The following is a 20,392-nucleotide window of genomic DNA, read 5'->3' as shown; positions in this document are numbered from 1 at the left end:
TTGATTACTAATGAAGTGGAGCAACTTTTCATGTTTGTTCACCTTGTGGATTACCTCTTGTGAAGTGCTAGTTTAAATATTATAATGTCTATTGTTAGGAGGGTTTTTTTCCTATTAATTTGTAATGTTTCCCATTAACTTACACATCGTGGAGACATCCTTTGTTAGTTATATATGTTATAAATACTTCTTTTTATTCTGTGACCTGTCTTTTGATGAACAGATGTTCTTGGTTTCTTTTTTTTTTAAATCATAAACTTAAACATTCTTTATTAAAAATATTTTTTTAATGTTTTTTATTTATTTGTGAGAGAGAGAGACAGCGTGAGCAGGGGAGGGTCAGAGAGAGAGGGAGACACAGAATCTGAAACAGGCTCCGGACTCTGAGCTGTCAGCACAAAGCCCCACGCGAGGCTCAAACCCACAAACTGTGGGATCATGACCTGAGCCAAAATTGGATGCTTAACCGATTGAGCCACCCAGGCGCCCCTGATCAATCTTTTTCTTTATATTTACTGTATTTGAGTCTTAAGAAATACTTCCCTACTCTGAATTCATGAATAAAATCTATATTATCTTCTGTGAGGTATTTATTTGTTTATCTACTTATTGGTCCATTTATTTATATTATTTATTTAAGGTTTATTTATTTATTGATGGGGCAGGGACAGAGAAAGAGAGAGGGAGAGAGAGAGAATCCCAAGCAGGTTCTGCAATGTCAGTGTGGAGCCTGACATGGGGCTCAGTCTCACAAACTGTAAGATCATGACCTTAGCTGAAATCAAAAGTTTGAAGCTTAACTCACTGAGCCACCCAGGCATCTCCATTCTTTCGAATTTTCTACATATGCTATCATGTTTTAATATTTTCTGTATATGGAAACAGTTTGCTTCTTTTTCATCTAATCCTTTATCTTTTTTTCCTTGTCTTAGTGCTGTAGTTAGGATCCCCTTTACAAGACTGAATACAATTAGTGATACCAGGCATTCCTTTATCAGATTAACAGGTTCCCTTCCAGTTTTCTAAAATGTTTTTTTTTAATGTTTTATTTATTTCTAACAGAGAGAGAGAGACAGCGTGAGCAGGGGAGGGTCAGAGAGAGAGGGAGTCACAGACTCTGAAACAGGCTCCAGGCTCTGAGCTGGCAGTCAGCACAGAGCCCGACGCGGGGCTCAAACCCACGAACCGCGAGATCATGACCTAAGCAAAAGTCAGACACTTAACCGACTAAGCCACCCAGGTGCCCCTAAAATGTTTTTTTAAGTAGGCTTCACACCCAGCATGGAGCCCAGCACAGGCCAAACTCATGACCCTGAGATCAAGACCTAAGTTCAGATCAAGAGTCAGATGCTTGTTGATACTACTCAAAGCAATCTACATATTCAATCTATCAAAACCTATCAAAATAACACCAGCATTTTTTACAGAGCTGGAACAAACAATCCTAAAATTTGCATGGAACCAGAAAAGACCCGAATAGAAAAAGAAAACAAAAGCTGGAAGCATTACTATTCTGGACTTCAAGATGTATTACAAAGCTGTAGTCATCATGACAGTATGGTCCTGGCACAAAAACAGACACCTATATCAATGGAACAGAATAGAGAACCCAGAAATGGGCCCACAAATGTATGGCCAACTAATCTTTGACAAAGCAGGAAAGAATATCCAATGGAAAAAAAAAGTCTCTTCAGCAAATGGTGTTGGGAAAACTGGACAGCAACATGCAGAAGAATGAACCTGGACCATTTTCTTTCACCATACACAAAAATAAACTCAAAATGGATGAGAGACCTAATCATAAGACAGGAAGCCATCAAAATCCTAGAGGAGAAAATGACAAAAACTTCGTTGACCTCAGCTGCAGCAACTTCTTACTTGATACGTCTCTGGAGGCAAGGTAAACAAAAGAAAAAATGACCTATTGCGACCTCACCAAGATAAAAATCTTCTGCACGGTGAAGGAAACAATCAGGAAAACCAAAAGATAACCGACAGATTGGGAGAAGATATTTGCAAGTGATATATCAGATAAAGGGTTAGTATCCAAAATCTATGAAGATCTTATCAAACTCAACACCTAAAAAACAAATGATCCAGTGAAGAAATGGGTAAAAGACATGTATAGACACTTTTCCAAAGAAGACATCCAGATGGCTAACAGACACTTAAAAAAATGCTCAACATCACAGAGAAATACAAATCAAAGCCACAGTGAGATATCACCTCACATCTGTCAGAATGGCTAAAATTAACAGCTCAGGCAACAACAAATGTTGGTGAAGATGCAGAGAAAAAGCAACACTTTTGCACTACTGGCAGGAATGTAAACTGGTGCAACCACTCTGGAAAACAGTATGAAGTTTCCTTAAAAAATTAATAATAGAATTACCCTGTGACCCAGCAATTGCACTACTAGGTACTTACCAAAAGGATGCAGGAGTGCTGTTTCAAAGGGCACATGAACCAAAATGTTTATAGCAGACCTAATGACAATAGCCAAAGTATGGATAGAGCCCAAATGTCCATCAACAGATGAATCAGTAAAGAAGATGTGGTATATATATACAATGGAATATTACTCAGAGATCAAAAAGAATGAAACCCTACCATTTGTAAAAACGTGGATGGAACTAGAGTATTATGTTAAGCAAAATAAGTTAGAGAAAGACAAATATCATAGATTTCACTCGTATGTGGGATTCAAGATACAAAACAGATGAACATAATGGAAGGGAAGAAAAAATAATATAAAAACAAAGAAGGAGACAAACCATAAGAGACTCTTGATACAGAGAACAAACTGAAGGTTGCTGGAGGGGTGTTGGGTGGGCCGATGGGCTAAATGGTTGAGGGGCATTAAGGAGGACACTTGTTGGGATGAGTACTGGGTGTTATATGCAAGCGATAAATCACTAAATTCTACTCCTAAAATCATTATTACACTATATGCTAACTTGGATTTAAATAAATTTTAAAAAAAGAGTCTGATGTTTACCTGACTGAGCCACCCAGGTGCCCCCCTAAAAGATTTTTTTTTTTTTTACCACAAATGCATGTTGATTTCATCACAGGCTTTTTCTGGATTTATTGAGATGGTTGTGTGATTTATTCCTTTAATCTATTTTTTAAAATTTTTTATGTTTATTTATTTTTGAGACAGAAACAGAGCATGAGTGGGGAAGGAGCACAGAGAGAGGGAGACACAGAATCTGAAGCAGGCTCCAGGCTCTGAGCTGTCAGCACAGAGCCCGACACAGGGCTCGAACCCACGAACTGTGAGATCATGACCTGAGCTGAAGTCAGATGCTTAACCGCTTAACCGACTGAACCACCCAGGCACCAATCCTTTAATCTATTAATATGGTGAATAAAATGAATGCATTTTCTAATGTTAAGCTACCCTTGAATTCCTGACATAAATTTAAGTTAGTCTTGGTGTATTATCTTTTAGCACATTGCTGGATTCAGTTTGTCAGCGTTTTATTGAAGATTTTTGTGTCTCTGTTAATAAATGAGATTGGCCTATAATTTTCCTTTCTAATATTGCCCTTTTCTGGTTTGGTTATGAAAGCAATTCTGGTCCCATATAATGAGTTGAGGAGAGTCCTTTCCTTTCCTATTTTCTGCAAAATTTATATAAGATTAATATGATCTGCATTTTGGCAGTTTGGTGCAACTTACCTGTATGATGTTTTTCTTTCTTTTTTTTTTTTTTAAATGTTTTATTTATTTTTGAAAGAGAGATAGAGACAGCATGAGCAGGGGAGGGTCAGAGAGAGAGGGAGACACAGAATCTGAAGACAGGCTCCAGGCTCTGAGCTAGCTGTCAGCACAGAGCCTGACACGGGGCTCAAACCCACGAACCATGAGATCATGACCTGAGCTGAAGTCAGGCGCTTAACCGACTGAGCCACCCAGGCACCTCTGTATGATGTTTTTCTTAACTCTTTCTTTTTCTTTCACACCTCACATCTAATCCATTTGCAGATTCTCTTTATTCGAGCTTTATATTAAATTCCAAATCCAACTACTTCTCACCTCCACTGCTACCACCCTCATCTAGCCACCACCATCTCTCACTTGGATAATTGCTATGGCCTCCAGACTGGATTCATTGCTTCTATCCATGCAGCCATCATATTAAAAAAGAAATTTTTAAATAAGTAATCTCTACACCCAATGTGGGGCTTGAGCTCATGACCCTGGGATCAAGAATCACACACTTCACTGACTCACCAGCCAGGTGCCCTGCGGCCTTCCTATTTTAAGCATATGGGTCAGATCCTGTTACTCATTTCAAATCTTCCACTGGCTGCTCATCTCACTCAGAGTAAGAACAACCAGAGTCCTTACAATGGGCCACAAGATCCTGATAGGATCAAGCCACCTTGTTCTCTCTGACCTCACCCCCTACATCACTCCCCTTGCTCACTCTGCTCTAACCACAGAGGCCCCCTTGATGTTCCTCAGACACATCAAGTATGTTCTCATTTTGAGACTTTATATTTGTAGTTGGCTCTGCCTGGAATTCTGTCCCCATAAAAATCCATAGGACTTGCTTCTTTTTCTTCTTTTAATATCTCTGCTCCATTGTCACCTTATCAGAGAGGCCTTTTCTGACTACAATATATAAAATAGCGGGGCACCATCAACTCTTGATTTCAGCTCAGGTCATGATCTCATTGTCTTGGAATCAAGCCCTTCATCAGGCTCCACACTCCACTGAGTATGGAGCCTGTTTAAGATTCTCTCTCTCTCTTTCTCTCCCTCCCCCTCTGCCCCTCTCCCTCCCCACTCACATGTGCACTCTCTCTCTCTAAAGTAAACTACATTTTAAAAATGAATAAATAAAACAGCAAATGTCTCCTACATTCTCCCTACCCCTCTCCTGCTTTATTTTTCTTCATAATATTTATTGCATCCTGACCATTAACATACATATGTGTGTATTGCCTGAGTCTCACAACAGGAATGTAAATACCCAGGTATTTTATCTATATGCCTAGTAGCTAAAAGAATGATTGGCTATAAGAAGTGCTCAATATATAACCTTTTGAATCAACGATGAATATACTATTATGTGTCTGATTCCTTGGTGTCAGTCAGCTTCTCTAGCTTTATTTCAGTGCATTTTGTTTTCCCTCCTTAACATTAAAAACAGAGCACAACCCCCTCTCCTGCATGGTCTCATACATAACTGTCAGTAACACGTGAATGAACGAATGTTCTTAGGCTTTGCTTAAATTTCATTAGTTCCCATCCTCCAGTTGGAGACCTTTACTTTTCTGCCCTTCTCCTCTTTCCTTGTCTCTATTCCTTTGTTTGTTTTTTTAAGATTTAAAAAAAATATTTATTTATTTTTGAGACAAAGAGAGAGCAGGATAGGAGCAGAGAGAGGGATACAGAGGATCCAAAGCAGGCTCCGTGCTGACAGCAGAGAGCCTGATGTGGGGCTCGAACCCACAAACCCTGAGATCATAACCTGAGACCAAGTCAGACACTTAACTGACTGAGCCCCCAGGCGCCCAAGGACTAGATCTCAGGTTATCTCTTTCTCTTTCTTCTCTCCTTTCTTTCTGTTTTTTCTTCTCTTTCTTTATTTTTCTCTCTTTGTTTCTTTCTAGATTTAATTTTTTAAAAATTACCTCCGGGGCGCCTGAGTGTCTTAGTCAGTTAAGTGTCTGACTTTGGCTCAAGTCATGATCTCACAGTTTGTGGGTTCGAGCCCTGCGTCAGGCTCTATGCTGACAGCCAGCTCAGAACTTGGAGCCTGTTTCAGATTCTGTGTCTCCCTCTCTCTCTGACCCTCCCCTGCTCACGCTCTCTCTCTCTCTCTCTCAGAAAGAAATAAAACATTAAAAAAATTTTTTTTAAAAACCTCCACACCCAATGTGGAGCTCGAACTCACGACCCTGAGATCAAGGGTCACATGCTCTACTAGCTAAGCCAGCCAGGCACCCCTTTTCCTTCTTTTTCTTAACACAGTGTCTAAATCAGACAAACTTGCATTTGGATCTCAGCTACTTATACTGACCTTCAATAAATTATTTAACTTCTGTGATCCTCAGTGTCCTCCCAGGTTAACTAAGATATTGATATGCACCTCAAAGGGTTGTTATAAGGACTGAATAACAACAGCAACAACACCCTACAGCTAATACCAAACTTAGTGGTGAGAAACTAGAAGCTTTCTCACTAAGATCAGGTACAAGCAAGGATGTCTCTTCTTTTTTTTCTTTTTTTTTGTTTTTAAATTTTTTTAAATGTTTTATTTATTTCTAGGAGAGAGAGAGAGAGAGAGACAGCGTGAGCAGGAGAGGGTCAGAGAGAGAGGGAGTCACAGACTGAAACAGGCTCCAGGCTCTGAGCTGGCAATCAGCACAGAGCTCGACGCGGGGCTCGAACCCATGAACCGCAAGATCATGACCTGAGCGAAAGTCGGACGCTTAACCGACTAAGCCACCCAGGCGCCCCCAAGGATGTCTCTTCTCACCATTCCTCTTCAACTTTGCACTGGAAATCCTTGCTAATGTGATAAGGTTAAAAATAAATAAATAAATAACATTTTAAGGAATATAAAAGGTATACAGATTGGGAACCAAAACATAAAACCGTCTGTCTTACAGACGACATAACCATTTATGTAGGAAATCTGAAAGAATTGATTATTGATTTAAAAAAAAAAAAAACCCTCTTGGAACTATTAAGCAACTATAGCAAGTTTTGGGACCCTTGGCTGGCTCAGTGGGTAGAGTGTGTGGTTCTTGATCTCAGGGATGTAAGTTCAAGCCCCAAGTTGGGTGTAGAGATTACATAAAAATAAAATCTTGAAAACAAACCAATAAACAAACAAAAAGCCCAGAAGTCAATTGCTTTCCTATATACCAACAATGAATGAGTAGAATTTGCAATTTAAAACAACAACATTCACATTAGCACTCCCAAAAGTGAAATACTTAGGTATACATCTAACAAAATGTACATAAGATCTATGGGAGAAAAACTATAAAACTCTGATGAGCAAAATCAAAGAAGAATTAAATAAATGGAGAGATAATCCATCTTTATGTATAGGAAGAATCAATATTATCAAGATATCAATTCTTCCCAACTTGACCTTTAAGAGTCAACGCAATCCCAAATCCCAGCAAGTTATCTTAAGGAAATTAACAAACTGGGGCGCCTGGGTGGCTCAGCCGGTTAAGGGTCCGACTTCGGCTCAGGTCATGATCTCATGGTTCGTGGGTTCGAGCCCTGTGTCAGGCTCTGTGCTGACAGCTAGTTCAGAGCCTGGATCTTGTCTTCGGATTCTGTGTCTCCCTCTCTCTCTGACCCTTCCCTGCGCATGCTGTCTCTATTTCTCTCTCAAAAATAAATAAAAACATTTTAAAAATTAAAAAAAAAACAACAAACTGATTCTAAATTTTATAGAGAGAGGCAAAAGGCCCAGAATAGCCCCTACAGTACTGAAGGGGAAACACAAAGTGAGGAGTCTGAAACTATCTGATTTCAGGACTTACTATGAAGCTTTAGTAACCAAGGGGCACCTGGGTGGCTCAGTTGGTTAAGCATCGACTTTAGCTCAGGTGATGATCTCACGGTTTGTGGGATCACACTCTGCATAGGGCTCCGTGCTGACAGCTCAGAACCTGGAGACTGGTTTGGATTCTGTGTCTCCCTCTTCCTCTGCCCCTCTCAGGCTCTGTCTTTCTCCCTCTCAAAAATAAATAGAGGGGCGCCTGGGTGGCTTAGTCGGTTAAGCATCCGACTTTCGCTTAGGTCATGATCTCGCGATTCGTGGGTTCGTGCCCCGCGTCGGGGTCTGTGTTGACTGCCAGCTCAGAGCCTGGAGCCTGTTTCAGTCTGTGACTCCCTCTCTCTCTGACCCTCTCCTGCTCACGCTGTCTCTTTCTCTCTCTCCTAGAAATAGATTTTAAAAAAAAAGAAAAGAAAAAGAAAAAAATAAATAGACATTTAAAAAATTAAAGCTATAGTAATCAAGATAATGTAGTATTGGTGAAAGAATAGACAAATAGATCAGTGGACCAGGATAGAGAGCCCAGAAATAGATCTCCATAAATATAGCCAAGTAACACTTTACCAAAAGAAAAGAAAACAAAACAAAGCAAAACAAAACAAAACAAAAAAGAAAGCAATACAATGGATCAAAGATAATCTCTTCACTTTCAGTGACCGTGAAGCTGGGGAGATCTTGGCCTGGCCAAGGATGTCAGATCTCATTGTACTCCTAACTCTTCAACCTTTCTCTGAAGCCTCTCACTAAAATGGTTTGATCCTCTCCCCTAAAAAAAAAAAAAAAAAAAAAAGATAAACTCTTCAACAAATGACGCTGGAACAAGTGTACATTCACATGAAGAAAGAAAAAAAGAAAGAAAGAAAGAAAGAATGAAAGAAAGAAGTAATTAATTAATTTAGACACAGAGTTTATACCCTTGACAAAATTAACTCAAAATGGATCACAGACCTAAATGCAAAATGCAAAACTATAAAAACTCCTGGAAGATAACATAGAAGGAAGTTAGACAACCTTGAGAATCTTAATGCCTTTTTAGATACAACACCAAAGACACAATCCATGAAAAAAATAATTATAAGCTGGACTTAATTAATATAAAAATTTTCTGTTTTGGGGTGCCTGGGTGGCTCAGTAAGTTAAGCGTCTGACTTTGGCTCAGGTCATGATCTCACGGTTCGCGGGTTTGAGCCCCGCATCGGGCTCTGTGCTGACAGCTAGCTCAGAGCCTGGAGCCTGTTTTGGATTCTGTGTCTCCCTCTCTCTCTGACTCTCCCCTGCTCACGCTGCCTCTCTCTCTCTCTCTCTCTTTCTCTCTCTCAGAAATAAATAAAATATTAAAAAATATTTTTAAAGCTATAAAAAAAACAACTTCTGTTCTGCAATAGACCAATTAGAGAAGAGAATGAGAAGACAAGCCACAGACTGGTAGATGATATTTGCAAAAGACACAGCTGATTAATTTTGGTAGCAAAATATACAAAGAACTCTTAAGACTCAGCAAACAAGAGGGGTGCCCTGGGGAGCTCAGTTAAGCACCCAACTCTTGGTTTTGGCTCAGGTCAAGATCTTACAGTTCATGAGTTTGAGTGCTGTGTTGGGCTCTGCACTGCCAGTGTGGAGCCTCCTTGGGATTCTCTCTATCTTCCTCTCTCTGAGCCCCCCCCTTCTCAATATAAATAAATAAACTTGGGAAAAAAACCTCAACGAACAAGAAAACAAACAACCCAATTTAAAAAATGTGCCAAAGACCTTAACAGACACCTTACTAAAGACATACAGGAGGCAAGTAAGTACATGAAAAGGTGTTCCACATCATATGTCATCAAGGAAATGCAAATTAAAACAAGGATACACCACTACGCATCAGAAGAAAGGCCAAAATCTGGAACAATACCAAAAGCTGGCCAGGATGTGGAGCAAAAGAAACTTTCATACATTACAGCCATTGTAATGTACAATGTGGGTACAGCCATTTTGGAAGACAGTTCGTGGTTTCTTAGAAAACTAAATATACTCTTATCATATGATCCAGTGATCGTGCTCCTTGATGTTTACTCAAAGGAAGAGAACTTTGTCTACATCAAAACCTGCACATGGATGTTTATAGCACTTTTATTAATAATTGCCAAAACTTGGAAGCAATCAAGATGTCCTTCAGTAGGTGAACAGACAAATAAACTGCAGTACTTCCAGACAATGGAATCTAGTGGTGCTAAAAAGAAATGAGCTATTAAGCCGTGAAAAGACATGGAAGAATCTCAAAGTGCAAAAATCCCATATGAGAAGGTCACATACAGTATGATATGCTTTCCACTCTATGACATTCCAGAAAAGGCAAAACTGTGGAGATAATGAAAAAAGATCAGTAGTTGCCAGGGGTACAGGGTGGGGAGAGATGAACAGGTAGGGCACAGAGAATTTTTCAGGTGGTGAAAATACTCTGTATGATGTTATAATTATGAATATATGTCATTATACATTACCCAAATCTACTGAATGTACACCACCAAGACTGAACCTATAGATAAGCTATGGACTTTGGGTGATTATAATGTGGTCAATATAGGTTCATCCTTGGTTAAAAAAAAAAGATACCATTTTGGTAAATAATGTTGTTCATGGGGAAGTTAGGCATGTCTGGGAGCAGGAGTTATTATGAGAAATCTTTGTACTTTACTTTTAGTTTTATTGTAAACCTAAAGCTAAAAATAAAGTATTAATTTAAAAAAATTATTTTAAGTAGGCCTCATACCCAACATGGGGCTTGAATTTTGACATCTGACAACTCTGACATCAAGAGTCACATGCTCTACAGACTGAGGCAGCCAGGCAACTGTAAAAAATAAAATCTTGGGGTGACTGGGTGGGTCAGTTGGTTGAGTGCCCAACTCTTGATTTTGGCTGTGGTTATGATCTCAGGGTTGTGGGACTGAGTCCCATGCCAGACTCTGTGATGAGTGTGGACCCTACTTGGGATTCTCTCTCTCTGCCCCTCTCCCCCACTCTCTAAAATAAATAATACTAATAATAAAGTATGAATGAAAAGTTGAACAAATAAAGACATGGCACATAATAGAACATATGTGGACTCTTGTTCTTTCCTCTTATTTTTCTTTTTCCTTTCCTCTTTAAATAATTTTTAATGGTTTGTTTGTTTGTTTGAGAGAGAGACACAGCATGAGCAGGGGAGGGTCAGAGAGAGAGGGAGACACAGAATCAGAGGCAGGCTCCAGGCTCTGAGCTGTCAGCACTGAGCAAGATGTAGGACTCGAACCAATGAACCATGAGATCATGACCTGAGCCAAAGATGGATGCTTAACTGACTGAGCCACTCAGGCGCCCTTTCCTTCTGTCTTTAAATCGCTAAGATTGGACTCATTAATTCTTTGGCTCTTTCAAACTTTGATATTTTAGTATGCTTTTGATTCCTTCTCCTCACTTTGCTGTGTCATCTCTTCCATTATTTTCTCCTTCTTTTTCTCCTCTGCCTCTTCCTCCTCCTTTTTTGGTCCTTTCTCTCACCTGCCCCTCAACTCCTTTCTCTGGTTCTGCTTCTCATTTGCTATTATAAACCAAGCCATGTGGACCATAAACGTTGAGTTTGAAGTCCCTTCAGCTCCAGCAGTCTAGCAGTCCTGTGATTCTCTCTTCATTTATGTTCTCTTTTTCCTCCATTTTCTCTTCTTCCCATTGCTTATAAATTGCTTAATTTCCCTGGGCCTCAGCTTTTCCAGCTGGAAAATGGAAACAATACTAGATTGTTATAACATGATATGAATTAAGTGAAGATCTTAGTTCAGCGCCTAACACAAAGGCCTCCAAGATGTCATTAAGTTTATTCTCATTTGACCTTCTGCAAGCCCGGTATGAAATATAAACACTATAGAAATATTAGTTGTTTATTATTTTCCCTAAAGTACCATGGTGACATGGAAAAATGGTTTCAGGCTTGAAGAAACCTGAGTTCCAGGCAAATCTCTAAATTCCTATGAGCCTCGGGCGCTGGGTGGTTCAGTCAGTTAAGCATCCACTCAGGTCATGACCTCACCGTTCCTGAGGTAGAGCCCCGCGTCCGGCCCTGTGCTGACAGCTCAGAGCCTGGAGCCTCTCTTCAGATTCTGTGTCTCCCTTTCTCTGACCCTCCCTGCTTGTGCTGTCTCTCTCTCTCTCAAAAATAAATAAACATTAAAAAAATTAAATTCTTATGAGACTCAATTTCCTTATCTGTAAAATGAGAACAATAACAGATGCCTTCCTTCCACCTAAGAGTCTTTCCTCTCCAAAGAATTAAAAGATTCGGTGCGCAGGAAGGCATCACTCTACCATGATAAATGGTGTCCTGGAGTCACACGGGGGGTGCAGTATAGTTATGAGAGATAAGATGCCTGACCAACAGTAAGCACTCAATACATGTTACCTATTATTATTTCCTTTACTTTTTCCACTTCTTTCCCCTCGCTTCTCAAAAAAAAAAAAAGGCGGTCAAAAAAGCCAGGTGATCCTTGCTGCTAAACTTCTATCATTGATTCTTGCCTCTCCTTCCTATCTCCTCCTCTCTACCCCCCCACCCAACTTTTTCCTTCTCCCTCTCTCTTTTTCCTTACAGCTTCCTTACAGCTTTCCTGTCCCTCAGGCACCGTGTGCAGCCCCGTATCTCCAGATTCCAGGCAGCTTAGATCTGACACACAACCACCCGATACCTGCTGGAGACCAGGACTCCGTTTGCATTTAGCGTCTAGTCCTCGCCCACCAATAAAGTTTTATTGAAACGGAGCAGGAAAAAAAGACGCCCGTCATTCTTCCTCAACAACCAATCAGAGAGTAGAATGACGGACGCTCGCGGGAGCTTCAGCCGTCGGACGGCGGGGGAGGGGCACGTCCCGCCCCAAACCTGTCTCGTAAGAGCGGAAGTACGACCCGGAAGCCAGCCATAGAGTTTAGTGGCCAGAGCGACTCTGCAGGGAGGTGGCAGGAAAGGCTCAGAACAGCTGCCGGAGGTGACGGAGCAGCGGCCCCGCCCGGTGTGCTGGAAGACGAAGCTTCCAGGTAGCGGCCGGCCCGCAGAGTCTGACCCAGGGTACGACTGGGCAGTCGGCGTCAGCCTACGGTCCCTGGGCGGCCTCTTTAAGGGAGGGGGCGGAGCCACGCGGAAGGATCTTGGGGGTGAGGTCACGTGGTTGGGGGCACTTGCGGGGCACCAAGGAAATTTGAGGGAGCGTTGTTATTGGGGTGGACACCATGTGACGCCCCTTCCCCCACTACATCCTGTGCCTTGGGGTTCAATGGGGTGCACGTGGTGGGGCTTGGGATTGGCCCAGGGATGGGGGAGGGGGCGTGGCAACCCTGTCTCAGCCAGGTTTCCTTCAAAGTGGTCGATTGTAGGGTTCCTAGATCCGAGTGTTAAACGGCTCCACCTCCGATGCCTACTTGCACAAGTGATTCAGTGCCTCCGCGGTCCAGCCCCTGACCCCTTGCTTCTCGGCCAGTGTTCAGGGACCTCCAGCTTCACATCATCTTTCCTTGCAGCTCCGGCTATCCTGAGCCCAGGAGCCCCCAGCTCAGTGCAGCCATGAGTGCCGAGGTGAAGGTGACAGGGCAGAACCAGGAGCAATTTCTGCTCCTGGCCAAGTCGGCCAAGGGGGCAGCGCTGGCCACACTCATCCACCAGGTGCTGGAGGCCCCTGGTGTCTACGTGTTTGGGGAACTGCTGGATATGCCTAATGTTAGAGAGGTGGGTTCCTGGCCTGGAGAGCCCGCAGGGAGGCTTGGGGCGAAGTTTGCATTTGAGAATGGGTGGGCGGGGCTCACTGGCAACCCCATAACCATAGAGTTGAACAAGAATACGGTGATGCTTCATTAACAGCTGGCCTAAGTAAGTAGGCAGGAAAACCTCTTCGTTCTTTTTGGTGATGAATGATCTGTAAAACCCGGCATTTTTGTTTTTAAGCAAAGGAACATGTGGTTTAGAAAAGGAAGTCTGATTCCAGCCTGTCTCTGCCAATGTAGTAGTTCTTAATAAAATCGTGTCACCTTGGTCAGGTCTTGTTTACTTTAGGATCTCAGCTTTCTCTTTTACAACTGGAGCTGACACTGCCCTTCACTGTTAATTATAGAAATCAGGTGAGATTATGGGAAGCGTAAAGGCCGGTACAAATGGAAGGCACGAACATGAAACTGGCATGCCCTCCTCTCACCACTTTTTCCCTTTGCTAATTCGCCTAAGTTAGATAAGTGTCCAGAAGTGTTAGAAGGTGTCTTTAACCCAGAGATGTGCGGCAAGATGCTAGGAACAGAGCAGAGAGAACTGTTCACATAGAGGAGGCAGAGTTAAAAGTCTGCAGTACGTGGGTCACCAAGATGTCTGACATTAGCCCAGGTCCTGAGCCACTGTGGCTGTTATATGTGCAAACTGTGTTCAGTTCTTGAGGGCCAGTGATTGACTGAGTCAATGGATTTAGCATTTTGGGATCACTCTGTGGTATGGAGAAAACTGGCTGCTTTCTTTCCCGGCTTTCCTCTGCAGTGGAACTAAAGAGGGTCCATTAAGGAAAAAAGTATTTATTGGGTGTTTGTTTATCTTTCTGCTAGTCATCTGAGAATACCGGAAAAGTACAAGACACAGTGCAGTCACAGTGCTTATGACCCTTCTAAAACTTACATTCCAGTTGCAGAGATCAGATAAATGGATATGGATGTGTAAATTATTTATTTAGCAAGCATTTATTGGGAGCCCAAAACATGCAGAGCGCTGCTCGGCCTAAGTGGGCTCCCAGGGACTGGGTCTATAATCTTACTGGAAAGAAAGATATTCTTGGGTAGCCGCCTAAGGGTTTGATTGATTAAGTGCCAGAATGAGTGATCAGTGATAGGAGAGGAGATCTGGGGGGCTGACCGGGGTGATGAAAGCCTCCCGGTGCAGCGGGTCTGACACAGAGGCCACAAATTCCAGCGCCTGCTGAAGCCATGTAGCCGTCAGAGATGAGTAAGGCTAATGCAGCAGTGTTGGGTGAATTGGGAAGTACAGCCTACTGCCTAAAGATATTCAGATTCAGAAATATGAAACACACTCTAAGGACCAGAACACAGTTTGCTGTGTGTGTGTGTGTGTGCGCGTGCGTGCGTGTGTGTGTGTGTACACATGCGTGTGCTGCTGAACACTCTGAATGTTTTCAATTCTGAATTTAGGGTAGGAATTGAAAGTGTATGGAGGAAGAGGGCATGTGGGCTGGGGGAATAGGGTAAACAATGGCCTTGCGGTGGAAACGAGGCCTTCCCACGGGGAGAGTGATCAGAGAGGCAGAGAGGTCCTGCCAGTGAGAGTTGATGGGAGAGGGGCCAGATGGGGCCAGAAAGTGGAATTCGGAACAGGGTAAGGCTGGGAAGCAGGGGAGAGGCCCATCTTGTCACCTCTTCCTTCCTATTCTTGCAGCTGGCTGAGAGTGACTTCGCTTCCACATTCCGGCTGCTTACAGTGTTTGCTTACGGGACATATGCTGATTACTTAGGTAACCAGAGGGCTGGAGCTCTGAGTAGTGGAGATGGGAGAAGGGCGATTTCCCTCTCTCTTATTTTAAATGTTTATTTTTGAGAGAGAGAGAGAGGGCGCATGCGGGAGCACCCTTGTGTAAGTGTGGGAGGGGCAGAGAGCGGGAGACAGAGCATCCAAGCAAGCTCTGTGCTGTCAGTGTGAGCCCATTGTGGGGCTCGAAATCACAAACTGAAATCACAAACTGAGATCTCGACCTGAGCCGAAGTCAGACGCTTAACTGACTGAGCCACCCAGGTGCTCCAAGAAGGGCAATTTCTGAAAGAAATTAGATGGAATTTCTGGGATACCCTCCTAGGGTACATAGGTCAGGGTCAGGACTTGAACTGGCATGGAAAATTAAAAAAAAAACAAAAAACAAAAAACAGCAAGGAAAGGAGGCTAGAAAGTGTAATCCGAATTTCCTACACTTCCTCCTTTTTTCCCAGCTGAAGCCCGGAATCTTCCCCCACTCACAGAGGCTCAGAAGAATAAGCTTCGACACCTATCAGTTGTCACCCTGGCTGCCAAAGTCAAGGTAAGAGTCCCAGTCCCCCCTGCCCCCAGTCCTGAGCCAAAGAGGCATGTCCCTTCACAGACGGCCTATCTGAAGGGAACTTGCACTCAGACAGCCTTTGTCCACACTGTTGTTCCGCCTCCCCACCCCCACCACGTCCTCCAAGGTATCTAAACTCTACTACTTGCAGCCTTTCAGCCTGAATCTTATTTTCTTAGTTTTCTATTTTATTTCTGTTTTTCATTCAACACTTTTTGCATTTTGCATCAAAATAGCAACCGGGATGCCATTCACTTGATAAACAGTCACCCTCCCTGCTAGAGAAAGTTCCACACCAACAGCCTCAGCTTTCAGATCTGAGAACAAGACACTCTTCTGGTGAAGTGCTAGGTTTCTATTTGCTAGAAATATCTCTAGGTTCAGTTAGGTTCAGGTCTTTATTAGATACCCATCTCCCTCCCATCTACATTCTCCCAATTATTACTCGAGTCTCTTGTCCTTTTACATGAATCATGCGTCTCTCTGTTGTGAGATGCTCTTTGGAAGGAGGTGGAGTAGAAGTGATGCTCAGTAGCTCCAGACCCTCCCACACCACACACACCCACTTTGTCGGGCTTATCTAGACCAAGGTCTGTGGGCAGTCCTGAGCTGCGGCCAGAGAATTGACACCCAGGCAGATGCCACTTTCTTCCTGTCTGGTGTGGGAGGAATAGGGCCGAAGGAGAACGTAAATCTTATATTTTATTCCTTGTTGTTCTTCTCAGGGTGTTATCTCAGGTGGCAGTTCTTCTACTTAATTTTGCTTTAGAACCAGCCTTTTAGAGGAAAGCATTGAGGAGTGGGAATGGAGAGTAGGTAGGGCAGCCTGGGCAGGCGGGGAGAGGAGGGGGACATCTTGGAAGCCCTCGTCTGCCGCAGAAATGCACAAATCCCAGCCCGACCTCCCCGGGCCCCAGTGTATCCCGTACGCAGTGTTGCTGGAGGCCCTCGCCCTGCGCAACGTGCGGCAGCTGGAAGACCTCGTCATCGAGGCTGTGTACGCCGACGTGCTCCGCGGCTCGCTGGACCAGCGCAATCAGCGGCTGGAGGTGGACTACAGTATCGGGCGGGACATCCAGCGCCAGGACCTCAGTGCCATTGCCCGGACCCTGCAGGAGTGGTGAGACCTTCTCACTCCAAGAAAGGGAGAGGTCTTTTGGAGAGGGGAGGGCTGGGCTGCATCCCAGGCGTTGAAGGGAAATGAGCTCATTCCTCCAGAGGCCCAGGAGGGCAGAAGGGAGCAGAGGAAGGCCAGAGGCCGTGTCCTTGGTATAGTAGTTGGGGGAGGGGAGGAGGAGTGGTACCCTTAAGAGGATCCTCAGTGGGATTTCAGTCCCGTTTGGGGCTGGATTCATCCTAGTGGCCTGTCGCTGGCACGGTCTATGGCCGTGGGTCTCTTGCACTTCCTTTTTCTCCCTGCGTTCTTGTCTAACTTTTCTAACTCCAATTCATTAATAGGCCCTTTTCTCCTTTCCTCCAGCATCTCCCCAGTTTTGTTTTTAGTTCCTACCTGCATGTTACACGTTATTCCAGGCCCTTCATCCCTCTCTTATCCACCCTACGTGTCTCTGTGGCTCCTGGTGGCTTCCAGGCGCCTTGGTGAGGGTCCCTAACCCAGACCAGGGTTTGGCTGTGGGATACTCTGAGGCTGACTTGCCTGAGTCTGTGATCGCAGCCACCTTCCGCTGACCCGTCTCCATTCCCGAGCCTCGCAGGTGTGTGGGCTGTGAGGTGGTGCTGTCAGGCATTGAGGAGCAGGTGAGCCGCGCCAACCAGCACAAGGAGCAGCAGCTTGGCCTGAAGCAGCAGATCGAGAGCGAGGTGAGCGGGCAGGGCCCACCGTCCTGGGCACGGGGGTTCGGACCGTGGCTGTCACTGATAGACAAGGCAGGCAGGGACTGTCACATTCCGGAACCTCCCTCGCTAGCCCCCGTTTCTTTTCATCCTGGCAGGTCGCCAACCTTAAAAAAACCATCAAAGTTACAACAGCGGCAGCTGCCGCAGCTACCTCTCAGGACCCTGAGCAACACCTGACTGAGCTGAGGGAACCTGCTGCTGGTACCAACCAGCGCCAGCCCAGCAAGAAAGCCTCCAAGGGCAAGGGGTGAGCCACTGTGGCAGGAACCACTTGCTTCTGGGGTGCCCTGCTTTAGAGACCTGGCTGTCTTCACCCCTTCAGTCATTTGCATGGGGGTAGGATATGGGGGGAGCCCTCGGGCTTTAGGGGAGCCCCTGCAGCCCTTCTCTCTCTCTTCCCCTTGCCAGGCTCCGAGGGAGCGCCAAGATTTGGTCCAAGTCGAACTGAAGGGACTGTCGTTTCTTCCCTGGGGATGTGGGGTCCCGGCTGCCTGCTTGTCCCTTAGGAGTCCTCAGAGAGCCTTCCTGTGCCCCTGGCCAGCTGATAATCCTAGGTTCATGACCCTTAACCTCCCTCTTCTCTCCGCGACCCCCAAGCATATATCACACCTTCTCTAAGGAGGAGGCAAGTACAAGTCATGTTTTTGTTGGTACTTTTGCTTTATGTGGCTTTCTTACGTGTCTCACTGTCCCCCTCCACCTCCCTGCTGTACTCTCCCCCTGTTTCTTTAATGGTGGGGGGCGGGGGCAGCATCCATCCCTGTTTATCATATGTCATTGAGTAGGTGGGGCTGCTTCTCCAGCATAACCCACATGTGTTTCTTCTTGTACCGCTCCACTCCTGCATGGTTAATGCCCAGTTTGTACTCCTTACCCCCAGCCTATTTGGGCAGCATCTGAAGAGCCATAGGGCTCCCACCTTTATTCCCACCCAGAGAATTCTGGGAGCCAGTCTGCCATTCTAGGAGTCACTGGACACTTTCATCCTAGAATCCGGTCACACTAGTTTTTTCCTTTCCTCTCTCCTCCGCTTGGGTCCTGGGAATGCTGCTGCTTCAATGACCCCAGAGCCTAAGAAGGACAGCTGTCTCTTGAGGTTTTGAGAGATTGTTCTTTCTTAGCCCTGGCTCTCTTGGAAAGCCTGATGGCAATCCTGGAAGGATTTATACTTCCTTTTGTGAGTTTGGTGGGGAAGGGAAGGGGATATAGATTGTATAAAAAATAAAGTATATATACATATATCTATATATGACACGAAACAGAAATAAATCTATGGAGAAGTCTATCTACAAATGTGCCCTGAAACGGGTATCTTCTGTCTTTGATATTTGTGGCTGGGAAGAAGGTTCATTGTCAGTCCACTCTAAAGCAAAGTACTGGAAAAAGATAGATAGAACCAGGTACTGTGTGCTGAATCCCGGCCTAGGAGCCCTAGATCTTGAGTTGTATGACTTCGGACGAATTGCTCAGTCTCCTAGCACTCATTCAGAAGCAGTGGGTACTTAGCACCAACAGGTGATAAGCACTGGAGATGCAAACTGACGGTCACTGCCTCTTCTTTCAAGGAGGTTGAGTTCATCCTGTTGCCTTCCTTTTTCTATAATTACACAAGGGGGAGGAGTTGATAGTAACCTTCAGGTTTTGCATCAGAACCACACAGAACTCTGAAATTGCAGTAAGAAGCAGCAGTCTCCTGTCTGCTGCCCAAGGCAGAGCTTTCTAGGCTCTGATTGAGCTCAGAGATTGGTCTGCTCCGTCTAGTGTAGTGCCGTGCACTCTTTAGAATTGGGAAGCTCTAGTGTAAGGGACAGTTTCCCCCTCCCACTTGCACACCAAGCGATTGCCTCCTGAGGTCAATACCTCCCGGTATTGACCGAACTGCTTTCCAGAGGTTGTGTTATTCTGTAGGTAGAGATTTAGGACAGACCACTCTTTACTGGTGCTAAAGGTCTCAGCCATAGAATTAGAAAGTGTGGGGGGAGAGGGATCCTGAGGTTTTGATTGAAAGTGGGCTGGGTGAGGGGCGCCTGGGTGGCTCAGTCAGTTAAGCGGCTGACTTTGGCTCAGGTCATGATCTCACGGCTCATGAGTTTGACCCCTGCGTCGGGCTCTGTGCTGACAGCTCAGAGCCTGGAGCCTGCTTCAGTTTCTGTGTCTTCCTCTTTCTCCGCCCCTCACCTACTTGCCTACATGCTCACTCGCTCTCTCGCTCGCTCTCTCTCTCTCTTGCTCTCTCTCTCACTCTCTCAAAAGTAAGTAAACATTTAAAAAATGTGTTTTTTTAATGTTTATTTATTATTGAGACAGAGAGAGAAACAGCACGAAGGGGAGAGGGGCAGAGAGAGAGGGAGACAGAATCTGAAGCAGGCTCCAGGCTCTGAGCTGTCAGCACAGAGCCCGACACAGGGCTTGAACCCATGAATCTTGAGATATGACCTGAGCCAAAGTCGGACGCTTAACCAACTGAACCACCCAGGCGCCCCTAAAAAAAAAATGTTTTTTAATAAACCCCTTTCTCCCACACCCTCCAGTGTGTAGAAATTTTGCTAATTCATGGCACTTAGATCCTGTCCCCCCTGCCTCTGCCCCAACTTTTTACTTGAACTTAGTGTCTTGGGTTTTTTGTAAGCTAGTTCCAGCTAATGGCTCCATAACTTCCCTGACCTCTCTTAGCTCCAGCCTTCAGTGGATGGATGGCTCCAAAGTCTACTGTGGGCTGAGCTGAGACTGCTTTGCTTAACACCCAAAGCAGGAGGGGGGCCATTCATATTCGCAGGGACATGCAAATGCAATTTGTGTTTGACTTACAAAGACAGGGTTCTTGGCTACCGAAGCATGAAGAAGGGGAAGCAGAATATTTTGGGGCTCAGTTTTTGACCATGAAATTTGGTTCAGGAATTCCGTGTATATAGTC

The 20,392-nt window shown here is 44.6% G+C and overlaps 1 protein-coding gene across 3 annotated transcripts; it reads left to right on the top strand.

The window, feature by feature from the left end:
• Window positions 1–12,475: 12,475 nt before the first annotated feature.
• Window positions 12,476–18,723, top strand: COPS7A (COP9 signalosome subunit 7A). Of its 3 annotated transcripts, none has more exons than XM_039217576.1 (8): window positions 12,476–12,586; window positions 13,067–13,271; window positions 14,970–15,045; window positions 15,515–15,603; window positions 16,539–16,741; window positions 17,337–17,442; window positions 17,574–17,725; window positions 17,887–18,723. In XM_039217576.1, exons 2-8 carry the CDS (start codon window positions 13,110–13,112, stop codon window positions 17,924–17,926), a joined length of 828 nt encoding a protein of 275 aa, XP_039073507.1. In that variant the 5' UTR covers window positions 12,476–12,586; window positions 13,067–13,109; the 3' UTR covers window positions 17,927–18,723. The 3 variants fall into 3 exon arrangements, with proteins under 3 accessions (XP_039073507.1, XP_039073505.1, XP_039073506.1); XM_039217574.1 differs by having other exon boundaries at window positions 12,476–12,617; XM_039217575.1 differs by lacking the exon at window positions 12,476–12,586 and adding an exon at window positions 12,612–12,703.
• Window positions 18,724–20,392: the final 1,669 nt, after the last annotated feature.

Source organism: Hyaena hyaena, unplaced genomic scaffold, assembly GCF_003009895.1.
Source record: "Hyaena hyaena isolate Hyena2069 unplaced genomic scaffold, ASM300989v1 scaffold_700, whole genome shotgun sequence".
In the NCBI taxonomy this organism is placed as follows: domain Eukaryota; kingdom Metazoa; phylum Chordata; class Mammalia; order Carnivora; family Hyaenidae; genus Hyaena; species Hyaena hyaena.
This window is presented reverse-complemented; position numbering and strand designations above follow the sequence as displayed.

What these genes read in the sequence shown, in the direction of transcription:
- COPS7A (XM_039217576.1), top strand. Translation starts at nt 13,110, where the DNA reads ATGAGTGCCGAGGTGAAGGTGACAGGGCAGAACCAGGAGCAATTTCTG. An exon ending in CCCTGGCTGCCAAAGTCAAG is followed by an intron (nt 15,604 to 16,538) that starts GTAAGAGTCCCA and finishes CCCGGGCCCCAG; the next exon opens with TGTATCCCGTACGCAGTGTT. An exon ending in AGCAGCAGATCGAGAGCGAG is followed by an intron (nt 17,443 to 17,573) that starts GTGAGCGGGCAG and finishes TCATCCTGGCAG; the next exon opens with GTCGCCAACCTTAAAAAAAC.